At 41.4% G+C, this 16,304-nt stretch overlaps 1 protein-coding gene across 3 annotated transcripts in view; it reads left to right on the forward strand.

Annotated features, from left to right (window-relative positions):
* LOC140201287 (tyrosine-protein phosphatase non-receptor type 14-like) overlaps window positions 1–16,304 on the forward strand; it is a 262,679-nt gene that overhangs the window by 188,803 nt on the left and 57,572 nt on the right. For all 3 annotated transcript variants that reach the window (XM_072265142.1, XM_072265141.1, XM_072265143.1), the window contains one exon: window positions 13,518–13,585. In XM_072265142.1, the coding sequence (XP_072121243.1) occupies window positions 13,518–13,585 (68 nt within the window). The remainder of the gene's footprint in view (window positions 1–13,517; window positions 13,586–16,304) is intronic.

Consider the following 16,304-nt stretch of genomic DNA (forward strand, 5'->3'; position numbering starts at 1 on the left):
TTGGGTAATTTTAGTTATATAGTGGATTCTGGGTAATTGGTCCATTGGTCAAGCAGGGCAGTCACTTATTTGGGACAGCTCTTAAGGAACAAAAACTAATTAAGAAAAAAGCCAGGATTCCCTTCGTTTCTTCAGGACATTATGCCACTTAATTCGGAGAGGAGACTGGCTGAACAGTTTTTAACTAGCGTCAGTCATGTGCAGCTGTGTGGCTGTCAGACACTACACCCTGCTTAGAGTGAGCTCTTTTTAAATAGCTTCAGTTATGTGATTTGTGTTCAAAAAGCAATGATTTTTATCATTGATTGCTCTCGATAATTATTCCTGCTGAATAAATAATTTTAATTCAAAACCATTTTGCTTACTGCAATTTCAAGCATTCAGGCCTGGAGATGTCAGAAGTGGTTTGGAGTGAAAATGAAATGATTTCACTACTTCAACATTTTGGGAATACAAATAATTTGGAAGGATCTATTGACAATCATCTTGAATGTTACAATGAAAATGAAGATTTGAAGGATACAGTCATTGATTGCATTGTATGAAGGCAGTTCATTTTCTGCAAGAGGTGTATGGCTGATTTTGTTCATTGTGTACACACTGGGTGAATTCCTCCACTGATAACTGTTTGGAGCTAATGCACAGTTTTGTAGCATTGTAGTACTATTTGTAGTGTTCTAATATGTTCTGTATTTCATTTAAATACATAATTTGCTACTCAGTTTTTTTTATATCCCTTTTAAACTATTTCCATGAAACTTTGGGCTAATTGGTGCAGCCACTTAATTGGGTGAAAATGTACTGATCCCAATTATCCGGAATCCAGTGTATATTATTATCCTTAATGCCACCATCCACTGACAATCACAGATATAGAAAAGCCATTTCAATGAAGTAAAACTGATCGTAACTGGTACTTGGGCATCTTTTTCAGAGATGATTTACAGTTTAAATCTTATTTTCAGCATTTTCCAAGAATTAGATTTTATAGGCAAAGGATTAACTAGATAAGACTTTGAGAACACAATTTCTACATTTTCCATGCTAATAGAAATCCATTAATCATTAGAAAAGCTGAAGCTATAAACAAGACTCTGTTGCTGGTAGAGTATCTCTAACAGTGAAAGTGGTTTGGAGATTTGAGCATACAAGTTTAGCCTTACTTTCCATTGATAGCAGTATCTTGCAAGGCGAGCGATGAAGCCAAGCAAATGTGTGTCTAATGATTGGGTGCTTAAAGCACAGAAGCCAATTAAGTGGTCTAATGAAGTGCCTGTTGCATCACACTGGTGAGATAGGACATGCGGTTGATAGCTTGAGCAGTGTTTACATGTGTGTATGTATTTAACTCCATGGTTCCATTCTTATATATCTGGTTACACAGAAAGGATCACCTTGATTACCACTCCATTATGCACATTATTACTTTTAATGTCTCATGGGAACCTAATTTGGGCTCCCTCGTTTTCTCAGCTGCATGGTGTCTCCCAAGGATATCATCTGAACATCGTGTCTACTTTCACACATGGTAATGAAATTTAACTCCAGTCCATCACTGCCAACACTACTCTTGAACCATCTGCTCGCATCATATATAAGCAAAAGTCACTTCTGACTATGTAATAGATGCAGGTATGAAAGTGATGAGTGCACTTACTGAACTGGATTCGACCAAATGGACCAAATCATCCTGAGGGCTGCAGGCTATGTACAACTGTGCGAAGCTCTGTAATTTCCTCTTTAAACTTCTTTGCACCTCTTGCTATCTTCAAGATGTCTCAAAATCTAGGTCTTTGACTAAACTTTCTATGATTCACTTTATGCGGATCTGGGGACAAATGTATACACCTGACTATGAATCACTCAGTTCCTCAAGCCTGTTCTGGTACTAGACGATGTATTACTGCTCAGTTTGTAACCTAAATTACACATTTCTCTGTTGTACACCACAGTCCACACCCATGATTACGAAGACTCTATCTACCTACGACTTTTAAAGATTTTTTTCAACACCACCTTTTGAGGAAGAGTTCCAAAGAGTCCTGATTTTCTGAGGAAAAACATTCACCTAATCCTATTAAATGGGTAACTCCTTATTTTTAAACAGTGATGACTAGTTCTAGATTCACCCACATGAGGAAATAACTTCTCAACGTTCACCAAATCAAGATCCCTCAGGTTCCTTGTTTGATAATTTTCCTGTGAAGTGTCTTGGAATGTTTTCCTATGTTAAAAACACTGAAGTACAAGTTATCTTCACAATCCAGACTGACATTTTGATGGAGTTCTGAGGGAGTAACTATATGACATAGGAACAGAATTAGGCGATTCTGGCCCACCTGATTCTGTTCCATCATTCCATCATGGCTGATCCATTTCCATCTCAACCTCACTCTCCTGCCTTCTTCCCGTAACTTTGACACCCTTACTAATCAAGAATCTATCAACCGCTGCTTCAAGTATACAAAATGACAGCCTCCACAGCAGTCTGTGGCAATGTAATCCACAGACTCACCACCCTCTGGCTAAAGAAATTCTTCCTCATCTCTGTTCTAAATGGACATCCCTCTATTCTGAGGCTGTGCCCTCTGGTCCTAGAAGTACCCACTACAGTCTTCCTCTGCACATCCACTCTGTGTGGGCCGTTCAATATTCAATAGGTTTGGATGAGATCCCCTCTCGTTCTTCTCAACTCCCGCGAGTGCAGTACTAGAGCCATCAAATGCTCCTAATACATTAACCCCTTCAGTCCCCGATTCATTCTTGTGAACCTACTCTAGATCAACTCCGATGCGAGCAAATCTTTTCTTAAATAAAGGGACCAAAACTGCTCAAAATACTCCCAAGTGCGGTCTGCTCAGGTTTGGTTGTCTGCTAACTTCACTGCGATTTGCCGCTATGTAATGGACTGAAACTATGGGCCTACTCCAGCTGCTTACAGCTTTGGGTTTATGGACTCAATTCTGTTCTGAATGCTGATGCTTGCTTTATTGTTTGCATGATTTGATTTTGTTTTTTTTTTCTCGCTGTGATTTGGGTGTTGGTCTTTTTTAAAACTGGGATCTTTTGGGTTTCTTGTTTTCTGGCTGCTGCCTGTAAGCAGATGAATCTCAAGGTTGATTAATTTATACATACTTTGATAATAAAATGTACCTTGACTTTGACCAATGTCCTATAAAGCCTCAGCATTACATCCTTGCTTTTATATTCCAGTTCTCTCGAATGCTAACATTGCATTTTTCTTCCTTACCACTGACTCAACCAGCAAGTTAACCTTTAGGGAACCCTGCACAAAGACTCTCAAGTCCCTCTTCACATCTGATTTTTGAACTTTCTCTCTGTTTAAAAAAAATAGTCTAGTTTCATGGCCAGGCACTTCCCAACACTATATTCCATCTGCCACTTCTTTCCCCATTCTCCTAATCTGTCTAAGTCCTTTGGCAGACTCCCTGCTTCCTCAACACTACCTGCCCCTTCTCTTGTCTTTGTATCATCCTCAAACAGCCCCAAAGTCATCAATTCCATCATCCAAGTCATTGACATATAACCTGAAAAGAAGTGTTCCCAACACTGACCCCTGCAAAACACCACGAGTCACTGGCAGGCAACCAGGAAAGATCCCCTTTATTCCCACTCTTTGCATCCTGCCTGTCAGCCAATTATCTATCCATGCTAATATTTTTCCTGTAATACCATTGGCTCGTATCTTCTTAAGCAGCTTCATGTGCCTCAGCTTGGCAGTCCAAGTAAGCAACATCCGTTGACTCTCCTTTGCCTATCCTGCCCGGTATTTCTTCAAAGAATTCCAGTGGATTTCCTCTGAAGGAAACCATGCTGACTTTGGCCTATTTTATCATGTACCTGCAAGTACCCTGAAAGCTCATCCTTAATGATGGACTCCAACATCTTCCCCACCACTGAAGGCAGCCTAACTGGCCTATAATTTCCCTTCTTCTGCCTCCCTTCCTTCTTAAAGAGTGGAGTGACATTTGCAATTTTCCTATCCTTCGGAAATATTCTATAAACTTGTGATTCTTGAAAAATCATTATCAGTGCCTCCACAATCTCTTCAGCTAACTCTTTCAGAACCCTGGGGTATAGTTAATCTGGTCCAGGTGAGTTAACCTCCTTCAGACCTTCCAGCTTCCCAAGCACCTTCTTAGTAATAGCGATGACACTCACTTCTGCCCCTTGACACACTCAAATTTCTGTCAAACTGCTCGTGTCTTCCAGAGTGAAGACTGATGCAAAATACTGATTAAATTTGTACGCCATTTCTTTGTCCCCCATTACTACCTCTCCAGTTGTCCAGTATCCACCCTCGCCTCTATATATCTGGAAAAAAATGTTAGTATCGTCTTTTATACTATTGGCTAGTGTACCTTCATATTTTATCTTTTCCCATTTTATGGCTTTTTTGCAGTTGTCCTCCGTTAGTTTTAAAAAATCCTCCTAATTCTCTAACTTCCCACTAATTTTTGCTATATTATATATGTATCCTCACATTTGCTTTTATGCTGTTATTGACTGCCCTTGTCAGTCGCTCATCCTCCCTTTAAAATACTTCTTTATCTTTAGGATTTACCTACCTAGCACTTTCTGAATTGCCCCCAGAAGCTCCAGCCCCTGCTGTTCTGTCATCATCCTACATAGTGTCCTTTTCCAACCGACTTTGGTTAGCTTGTCTCTCGTGCCTCTGTAATTCTCTGTACTTAATTGTGATAATGACTTCAGCTTTTCCCTCTCAACCTGCAAGGTGAATTCTATCATATTATGATCGCTGTCTGAAAGGTTCTTGTACCTTAAGTTCTCAAATCAAATCTGGTTCATTACACAACACCCTATCCAGAATTGCCTTTTGACTAAAGCAGTGGTCCCCAACCACCGGGCCGCAAAGCATGTGCTACCGGGCCGCGAGGAAACGATATGATTTGGCGATATGAAGTGATATGAGTCAGCTGCACCTTTCCCCATTCCCTGTCACGCCCACTGTTGAACTTTAATGCATGCGAGGTCATCAGTGACCCAAGACGTGCAAAGGAATGGGTCCATGACCCATTTGTGAATGTTTCCGGTGAATCTTCCATGTCAGCGCGGGAAAAAGATCAACTCCTCGAGCTTGCAAATAACGGTGGGCTGAAAAGTATGTTTGACATAACATCTCTGCCGGCATTCTGGATCAAAGTCAGGACTGAATATCCTGAGATAGCCACGAAAGCACTGAAAACGTTGCTTCCATTTCCAACATCATATCGCTGCGAAGCGGAGTTTTCTGCAATGAATGCAACGAAAATTAAATTGCAGAATAGACTGGACATAAGGAACCCCCTTCGAGTATCACTGTCTCCCATCACCCCTCGATGGGACCGTCTTGTTGCAGGGAAACAAGCCCAGGGCTCCCACTGATTCAGCGATATTGGTGTGTTGCAATGATTTTATATGTTCATACGAGGAAAATATGTGCTGTGTGTTTAATATCCAAACGTTACTTAAAATGTTAAGGTGCTATTGACTTATAAGTGACTTATAATTCAGTGGTCCCCAATCTCCGGGCCACAAAGAATGCAGCGGTGCAGCAGTGGCCGGGACGCACCCAGCACATCTTTAAGAAAAAAGCTGAAATAAACAAGCTAATTGATAAGGTGCAAAAAAGGTTGGGGACCCCTGCACCAAAGGGCTCAAACACAAGCTTCTCTTAAAAAACTATTTCATAGGCATTCTACAAATTCCCTCTCTTGGGGTGCAGCATCAACCTGATTTTTCCAACCTATCTGCATATTGAAATCCCCCATGATTATTGCAACATTACCCTACTCTATTTACATCCCTGTCCTATCTCCCACTGTAACTTGAAGCCCACATCCTGGCTGTTGCTTGGCGGCCTGTATATTACTCCCATTAGTGTATTTTTACCCTTGCAATTTCTTAACTTTACCCAGAAAGGTTCTATGTCTTCAGATCCTATGTCACCTCTTCCTAAGGATATGATTACATTTTTTTTAACCAACCGAGCTACTCCACCCACTCTGCCTACCTGTATCGTTGGACGTTAAGCTTCCAACTATGATTCTCTTTCATTCACAGCTCAGTGATGTCCACAGCATCATACCAGCCAATCTCTAAACATGCTTCAAGATCATCAGCCATATTCTGTATAATGTGCATTCAAATATCACACCTTCAGTCTTGTATCTCTTTTCAATTTTGCCCTACCATCTGCCTGTCCTTCCTCACAGTCTCACTACACACTGCATCAATTTGTATACCAACTGCCCTGTTCTCAGCCCTGTCACTCCAGTTCCCATCCCCCTGTCAAATCAGTTTAAACCCTCCCCAACAGCTCCTGCAAACCTGCCTGCAAGGGTATTGGTCCCCCTCGGTTTCAGGTGTAACCTGTCCTTTTTGTACAGGTCATACCTTCCCCAGAAGAGATCCCAATGATCCAGATACTTGAAACCCTGCCCCCAGCACCCATTCCTCAGCCACTCATTCATCCGCCAAATCATACTGTTCTTCACTGGCACAGGTAGCAATTCAGAGATTACTACCCTGAAGATCCTGATTTCAGCTTTCTACCTAACTTCCTGTATGCCCTCGTGAGGACCTCATTCCTTTTTCTACCGATGTCATCAGTACCAATATGTACCAGGACTTCTGACTATTCACCCTCCCCCTTTGGAATGCTGTGGGCCCGATCCGAGTCATCCCTGACACTGACACCTGGCCGGCAACATGCGTCTCTTTCACATCCACAGAATCTCCTTTCTGCATGAACAAAGGTCTAGCTATTCAAATGAGTTGTTATAAACAAGTTCATCTGCTCTCTCAAATGATATTAGAAGACCAGAGGCCACAGTTTAGGGCAGAGGTATTCTTGGTGTCTTTGCCAATATTGCTAAACAATATCTGGTTCCGAAAGTGCAGAATGTGGGGGCTTGGTGATTCCAAGCTAGCTGCTGTCTTCCTACATTAGAGCAACGACTAAACTTTAAGGATTCCATTGCCTGTAAAGAATTTTGAATAGTCTCGAAAGGGACATAGAAAGTAAAAGAAAATGTTGATCTGCTTTTTTTACACATGTTGACTGCAATGAATAATTTGGATTTCCTTATTTACAACTGTTCTCCATTTTGTCGGGCGAAATGGCATTAGGGTGAATTGAATTCCTGGCACCTACTGAGTGTGAAATTGTCATGTAGGTGTAAAGGAACACAGGAATGCACTGCAGCTGTTCTGAGTCTTAGAGGAATCTCAGGATCTAGTTCATTGGTATGTAACAAGAGCTGTATTTGTAGAGATTGTTTATGCGAGTCTCCGTAAAAGGACGGATTTGAATTTGTGTTAAAATGCAATGTTGACAGCAGTAGTAAACCCGTTTTATGGACAATGTGCTTAAACATATAAAGTTTACAAGAGTGTCCAGTAGATATCACTAGAGTGACAATGGTGACATTATTTTAGCAAATTATGCTGATCTGAGAACACAAAGAACAGTACAGCACAGTACAGGGACTTCGAACCACCATGTTGTACCGACCCTTCAACCTACTTTAAGATCAATTTAACCATTCCCTCCCACGTTGCCCTCCATTTTTGCCCTTAATGTATTAGCTTCTGCCAGTACCCTTGGCATCGCTTTCGGCATACTTCTGTCTGTGTAAAAATACCTACGTTTGAATCTGCCCCCTCTAATACTTTCCTCAAGCACCTTAAAGTTATGTCCCCTCATATTAGCCAATTCTACTCTGGGAACAAAGTTTCTGACTGTCTACTCTATGCCTCTTATCATCTTGTACACTTCTATCAAGTCACCTCTCATCTTCCTCCTCTCCGACGAGAAAAGCCCTAACTTGCTCAGCCTGTTCATAAGGCATGCTCTCTAATCCAGGGAGCATCCAGGTTAATATTCTCTGCATACTCTTTAAAGGTTTCATATCCTTCCTATAATGATGCGGACCAGAATTGAACACAATATTCCAAGTGTGGTCTAACCAGAGTTTTCTACTGAATCTCCCAACTAATGGGGGCCAACAAACACACCAGCACCTACATCATACACCGATTGACCAAATTGCATTGCAACTTTGGATGTATGAAAGTGACCCCCAAGATTCCTCTGTTCTCCCATGTTGTTAAGAATCTTGCCATTAGCACTGTATTTTATTTTCGTTTGAACTTCCAAAGTGCATCACTTCACACTTTCCCAGATTGAAATCCATCTGCTACTTCTCAAGTCAGCTCTGCAACCTAACAATGTCCCATTTTAACCTATAGCAACCCTTTACACTATCCACATCACCAACCACCTTCACGTCATTTGCAAATATACTAATCCTACATTCCTCTTCTTCCTTCAAATCACTATAAAAATCGCAGAGCGGGGTTCCCAGAACAAATCTCTGCAGAACATCGCTGGTCACCTACTTCAGGCAGAATACATTCCATACACTACCACCCTCTGCCTTCTGTAGGTAAAGTAATCTGAATCCATGCAGCCAAGTTTCCCTGGATCCCATGCCTTTTAACTTTCTGAATGAACCTACCGTAGGGATCCTTATCAAATGCCTTCCTATAATCCACATACACCATATCCACTGATGTGCCTTTATCAATTTGTTGTGTCACTTCTTCAAAGAATTCAGTCATGCTCCAGCATGACCTAGCACTTACAAAGCCATGTTGACTATCCCAAATCAGATGATGCTTCTTCAAATGCTTGTAAATCCTTTTCTCTTAAGAATCTTTTCCAATAGTTTGCCCACCACTGGTGAAGGCTTGTTAGTCTATAATTTCCCTGTTACCTTTCTTGAATAAAAGAATAACACTTGTCACTCTCTAATCTTCTGGTGGGCTGGCTAGTGGTGTAGTGGCATTAACACTGGACTTCGAGGCGGATGGTGCTGAGTTCAAATCCGGCCAGGTCCCAACCTGGGCAGCAGTATTACTCACGTGGAAGAAAGGCTTGGCAATCCACTTCCATGTCTTGCCACGAAAACCCTATGGACAACTACACTACTCTATTGGTCTCCATGAGTCAATGGCACTCAGCAGCAATCTTCTGGTACTCCTGTTGCCAGTGAGGACACTAAGATTATCGCCAAAGGCATAACAATCTCTTACCTTGCTTCCCATAGTAACCGGGGGTATATCCTATCCAGCTCTGGAAACTTACCTATCTTAATGTTTTTCAAAGTTCCGGCACATTCTCTTCCTTAATGTCGATGTGTTCCAGCATTTCAGCCCATTCTACACTGACGTCACATTCGCCAAGGACCAAGATTTTATTTGAGATTCACTTTAGGAACAGCTTTTTCCCCTCTGCCATCAGATTTCTGAACAGTCCATGAACCCATGACCATTGCCTCATTATTACTCTGTTGCACTATTTATTTATTTTGTAACTTGTAGTAATTTCTATATCTTGCTTTGTACCGCTGTTGGAAAATCACAAATTTCTTGGACATATTTTCAGCGGTATTAAATCTGTTTCTGTAACCCTCATATTCTTGCATATCTCTGATGCTTCTATGTATTTCCTGGATCTCCTGCTGATGGTTAAGAAGTCTTCAGTATACCCACAATAAAGTGATCACCCCATTTTTTTTTGTTCCTTAAGTGCTTTCCTTGTGGCCACATTTGTAGAGCTTTTGAGGATATTCTCCCTCATTACCACCATAAAGGATTCCTTAAGCAACAGTAGAAAGCTAGTTCCACCTTTATATCCAACCCTGTCATGCCTGAAATTTCTCTATTCTGGAATGTTGAGTTGTCTGTCCTGCCCTTTATTCAAGCATGTCTCTATGATAATGATGATATCACATTTCAACTTGGAGATCTAACATCATGTGCCTTATTAGGCTGACTTCTTGCAGTAAAGTAGGCACAATTAAGCTTTACTTTTCTCCCAGTGTTTAATCACACCCATGTCTGTTCTGTATACTGGCTTAGTTTACCTTCTAGATTTGAGTGTACCTCCTTCCCTCCCCCAAATAATTGTGTATTTACTCTGTGCCCTATTCTGCTATCAAATTAGTTTAATTCCTTTCCAACAGCACTAGCAAATCTTGGAGGTTGGACCTATTGCAATGCACATGCAAACTCTCCAGCTTACACAAATCTTACCTTTCCCAGAAATAGTCCTAATGATGCAGAAATATAAAGTCTTCCTTCCTACATCCTCCCTTTAGCTGCATATTCATCTAACCTATCATCCTATTCCAATGCAAATAGAACATGAAGTAAGCCAGAGATAAACAACTGTAGAGGTCCTGTACTATATGTTGCAGAGCCCCATGTTTCTTTTAACTTTTATCATTAGTTCCAGTGCGTACCTCGATGTCAGGCTGTTTACCCTCCCTACTTCAAACTGTTCTGTAATATTCTTGATCCAGGCAACAGGGAGGAAACATACCATATGATTCACATCTCCTGGCACTATGCCCTTGAACTCTTTCTCTGCCTTCCTTGTACAGCAGAGCCTACCTATGATGTTCAATTTTAGCACTGGCTATAATCCTCAGAGATTACCACACTGCTGCCATTTTCCAACACAGAGACTCTTTTATGGAGAGAAATGCACTCTGAAGTTTCCCCAGCTCTCTGCCTGTCTTTCCCTTGTGTGGTGGTTTCCCATTCTTTCTCAGGTTGCTTTTCTTTAAGTTGCTGGTGCCAAACTCATTTTTAAAAAAAAATGAAAAATGTATGCTATCCGTGCAACTTTCAGTCTCATGGATATATGGTAGTGTCAGCAGTTGAGAGCCAGAAGCACTTCCTGGAGGTGTAGTCAACGCAGTCTGCAAAGAACACAGAGTAACTTCCATATGCATCAACCTCTAAAACAGTTGTGACTTATTTCTTCTGCCATCTATATATTAAAGTTCTCATGCTCTGTTTGTCTGTTTGTGACCTCCAATTAGCCCAAACGGTGCATTACAGCGGCACTTTTTTTGACTAAATCGACTTAAAATGCGCTAACTTACAGAAAGCATGCAAAGTTCAGGGTTATATATTCGTATAAAATTGCTCACTCGTCAATCAACAGGCCCCGCTTTCCATAACCCGAGCTGATTCCATCTTCCATGGAAACTGCGACGTGACACCACCAGCCTCAGTAGCGCTCACGATGCTCACAGCAGCGACACCAACCGCAGCAAAAGGGCAGGGCTATCACGTCCGTTTAGGAGAGCGCCAACCACATCATCAAGAAAAATCAACATCCTGGAGGCTTTGGTGTTACTGCTTCATATCTTCTATTAAGCATTAGGGTTAAAAAAAAATTTGGATAGCCTAATTATGTCACGTGGAAAGAGAAGGGGGACATTATGGTCAAGAGATGACGCCAAATGTCGTCAGGAAGTGGCAAGGAGAGGGAGAGAACAACAATCGGATCAAGCCAGGGCCACACAACTCCAGGATCAAAAAGTCAGGACAAAAAAGATGAGAGAAGAAGAGACAGAGGAGGACAGGCATACACATCTCCAAGATGACAACAATAGGCACAGAAGGAGGAGAGAACAAGAATCGGATCAGGCCAGGGCCGCACGACTCCAGGATCAGAGAGAAAGAACAAGTGGTAGAGGAAATGAAGAGACGAAGGATGAAAGGGCTGCGCGTCTCCAGAATGACAAAAACAGGCAGAGAAGGAGGAGAGGGGAAGGGACAGAGGAGAAAAGGAAAGATCAACTTGAGAATATGCGGCAAAGAGTACCCTATTGAATAATGAGCAAAAAGAAGTATATGAATATTTGTGCAACTGCTTGAAGGGTGGCAGATCAACCAGAAATGTTGTCATCAAAAGTGTCCCTCGTTAAATGAGGAGGAGCTATATTTGTCTTGCTGTGCATCTTTTTTCTTGAATAAACTGAGTTTTTCTTCTTTAATTTCCAAAGCACATCACATCAGACTGCACTGCCTTTCTTTCAAAGGGTGCCCCAACGGATCACCCGGTTGTCTAGTACCTGTTAATATTAGGAAGTATAATCTAATCTATTCCCACGCTTCGCATGGACCATTTAAAAGAAATTAAAAATATTCACCAACTGCTTACCTGACATGCCAAATGGTTAACAAAGGCCAGGGCTGAGAGAATATGACAGACCTTCTTCACCAAAGTCCAAACCTTGTGAGCACCGTACCCCAAGATCTGCTCCTCTCTGCTGTTTAGCTGTAGCCACCATTAATGTCAGGAAGGACCGTGACTGCTGAATTTTCGGCAGAGTATTAAGTGTGGTATAGCATCTCTTTATTCCATGCTGATTTCATTGTCTTGTGCATGGTGTATTGTATATTTTAGCTTTGTTGAATTGGACCCTAATGCATTCCCTTGGCCTTGAGGGTATAAAATAAAATAAGGTATAATTCTACTGCTGATGATGTCTCTCAGTACTTCAAAGATGCCTGGTTTTGAGCTACAAGACATTCTGAAGCTATTTCCTTTAACCCAACTGTAGTGGATTGTCTTCCTATCTGTGAAGCCTGAACTGCCTCCACTTGCACAAGTCGTCCGGCAGCAAAGTCACTGTCACGATCTGTTGCAGATTGAGTTCAATTGATGTTGTTCTCCGTGACTCTGCCAGTTCAGCCAATGATGGTGCTTTGCTAATGTATTTTGAAGTCACCTACTGAGAGTATATTCTATTTCTTCAGTTTTCTCAGCATTTCAAAATATTTTTTTCAGGTGAAATCATCTTTTGAAGGAGGGTGGATTGTGATAAAAAGCAGAAGATTTTTCTGCCTGTACTTGACGATGCTATGAGACTCAGTTAAGGGTCTGAGGTCCAATAATCCTCTATACAATGGATGGAAAGTATCAATGACTGTACAACTGTAGGTTTTTCCATGTATTATTGAGCTAGACAGCAGGGCAACTGGAAATGAAGGCAACATGGAAAGAACCAGATGCTGGATCCTGGTGCAGCAAACAATCTGCTGGAGGAGCTCAGCAGGTCAAGTAGCATCTGTAGCAAAAAGGGAATTGTCAAAAGTACAAAAGACCACCCAGTCTGTCCAGTTTTCATATATTCTTCATGTGTTTATGTATGTGGTTATATACAGCTGGGTGACTTATAAGACTGTTTTGGAAAACAGTTAAGAGTTACCCACATGGCTGTGTGTCTGGACTCACAGATGAACCAAATTTGTTTGGGGGCCAAATTTCCTTCTATGGACATTTGTGAAGCAGCTGCTTCTTTACAAAATTCAGTATCTTAAATCATCAAATTATGTAATTAACTGAGTTTAAATATTCCACTGCCTTGTGCAAAACATTTGTCCAAGCTGCTATTTGCTGGCCTTTCACTATCACAACGAATTGAGAGAGTTCATGGTTTCAGAAAGTCCTCACTTTCTGACTTTAGCTCTTACCTTGCTAGCTATAATATTGTTTGCACATTCAGCCCCAGTGATACATTTAGTTTTCCAGCAATATTTGTGGTGTGGTTATCATACATTGTACCTCTAGATCAACAGTGTTATTCAACAGAACCAACAGCTGATCAATCTGTTCTCTCTCATTGCAGCTGATTTTGGAGATTATGGGCAGTATGAGTCTCAGGATTTCCTCAGGGAATATGTCTTGTTCCCAATGGTAAGTATAGTGGAAAAATCACCCTATGAACAAGATTGGAGATAAATTATATTGATCATAAATTCTGGAAGTGTGAGATTTGTGAGATATGTGTTGAAGATCCCTCCCTGCATAGCTTTTTTTTAAATTTAGAGGATATGTTCATCTTTGTAAATGGTTCAGCCCACTTTACACAGAAACACCAACTCCAACTGGATGCACTCTTGAACTTTCAGCTTCAATGAGATTCCTCACGCTAGGCTCATTCAGAGAAACTTGGCAGCATGGATTCAGAATTGGTCTGCCCAAAGAAGGCAGAGGGCAGTAGTAGATGGAGTGTGTTCTGCCTAGAGGTCTGTGACCGGTGGTGTTCCACAGTGATCTGTTCTGGAATTCTTGCTCTTTGTGATTTTTATATGTAAATTCAATAAAAAGGTAAGTCAGTAGTTTTGCAGATGACATGAAAGTTGGCAGTTTTATGGATAGTGTAGAAGGTTGTTGCAGGTTACAACAGGACATTGACAAGATAAAGTGCTGGGCTGGTAAGTGGCAGATGTGGTTCAATCCAGGAAAGTGTGAAAGATCAAGCTTGAAGTGGCAGAATATAAAGTTGATGGCAGAATTCTTAGAAGTGTGGAGGAACAGAGGAATCTTGGGACTGAAGTCCGTAGCTCCCTCAAAATTGCTATGCAGTTTGATAGGGTGGCTAAGAAGGTGTATGGTGTGTTGGCCTTGGTAGTTTCTGGGGGTTGAGTTCATGTATCATGAGGTACAGATGTAGCTCTATAAAGGTCTGGTTGAACCTCCCTTGGAAAATGGTGTTCTGGCCACCTCATTATAGGGAGGATGAGGAAGCTTTAGAGAGAGTGCTGAAGAGATTTACCAGGATGCTGCCTGGATGACAGAGTGCGTCTTACGAACATACGTTGAGTAAACTAGAGCTTTTCCCTTTAGAGTGAAGGAGGATGAGAAATGACTTTATGGAGGTGTACAAAATGCTAAGAGGCATAGACAGAGTGGACAACCAGCACCTTTTTTTCCAAGATGGCAATGGCTAACCTGAGAAGACCTTTAAGGTGATTGGAGGGAAGTATGGGGGCGGGGTGTTAGCGGTAGGTCTTTGCATACAAGTTCGTGGAACGCACTGCTGGGGTTGGTGGTAGATGCAGATATATCAGGGACATTTAAGAAAGTCTTAAATAGTCACAGATCTCCCCTCATTCTTTTACACTCCAGGGAATTGTCCTAACCTATTCAGCCTTTTCCTATAACTCAGGTGCTCAAGTCCCATGTACTTCTGTAAATTTTCTCTGCATTCTTTCAACCTTATTGATATACTTACTTAGGTAGATGACCAAAGCTGCACACAATACTCCAAATTAGGCCTCACCAATGTTGAATACAACTTCAGTCTAACATCCCAACTCCTGTACTCGGTACTTTGTTTTATGAAGGGCAAGGTTGCAAAAGCTCTCTTTACAACACTATCTACCTGTGATACCACTTTCAATGAATAATAGAACTGTATTCTCATATCCCTCTGTACTACCACATTTATCAGTACCTTACAGTTCACTGTACTAGTCCTACCCTGGTTTGACCCCCCTAACAGCAACACCTCAGACTTGATAGTCAAATAATATTGTGAAAACAATAGAAAAGGGAAAGAGAACTAAAAAAGTTAAGCCAATTTTTTGAGAATTGTTCAGAAATATCGTGTAATAGGATGGAATATCGTGTAATAGGATGAATATTATGTACATAGATTCTGTAAGGATATCAGGAGCAAATGGGTAGCCAGGATAAGAGTGCCTGCACTTAGGTGGAGGAGTTGTTGGAGCTGGGCACGATCACTTAGTTTAAGAACTACTTAGGTGTATGAATATGCAAAGCAAAGATGGATATGGACTTAATGCAGGCAAATGGAATTTGTGTAGGTGGGCGACAAGGTTAGCCTGGCTATGTGAGGTTAAGGTACCTATTTCTGTGTTGTAAAGCTGAACAATAAAGCTTTGCTTGACTTTGAAGTATCTTCACTGGTTTAATATCACTATTTGTGTTAGTATCACCATTGTGTGCATTCAAAATTTTAGCACACGAGCCTGCTCACAGCCTAGTGGTTGATCAGTAACTTCCAAGACTATAAAAGCATATTGCATTCAAAGCCGTGCCATCTTGACTCTAGATGACTTGAATAGGTAACTAAATTATACAATGTACTACATAAAGCAAACATTGCCTCAAAGACGAGTCATGTTACAGGGCTAGTAAGTTGTCTTAATGATAAAGCTCAAGTAATTGATTGCTACTTGGAAGGATCTGTCCTTGTATTGATATCAGACATCAGGAATCAACTGGTGATGTCCAGAGGCCAACCCACGCTCAGTAGGTATACATAATGTACACATACCTACCATATGGGCACTAACCATTAAGCACTGGCATTGCTTTGGCGTCACTGCCTGTGTACGTAGTGCAGGAGCACACACTCACTTACACTAGCTCACACTAACTCCTTAAGATATTCAAAGGCATTTCTGTTATTGAATCGTCCAGCATCAATGTCTTTCCTTTAGACCACTATTGACCAGGAATACGACTGGACCAGCCACATAAATACAGTGGCTGCGAGAAGAGATTAAGATGGTTGATGCCCTGTGAGACCAACCTCCTGACACCCCAAGCCTTCTCCCTGTCTACAATGCACAAGTCATGGATGTGATATAATACTATCCACTTG

Source organism: Mobula birostris, chromosome 8 (assembly GCF_030028105.1).
Source record: "Mobula birostris isolate sMobBir1 chromosome 8, sMobBir1.hap1, whole genome shotgun sequence".
Taxonomy (NCBI): domain Eukaryota; kingdom Metazoa; phylum Chordata; class Chondrichthyes; order Myliobatiformes; family Myliobatidae; genus Mobula; species Mobula birostris.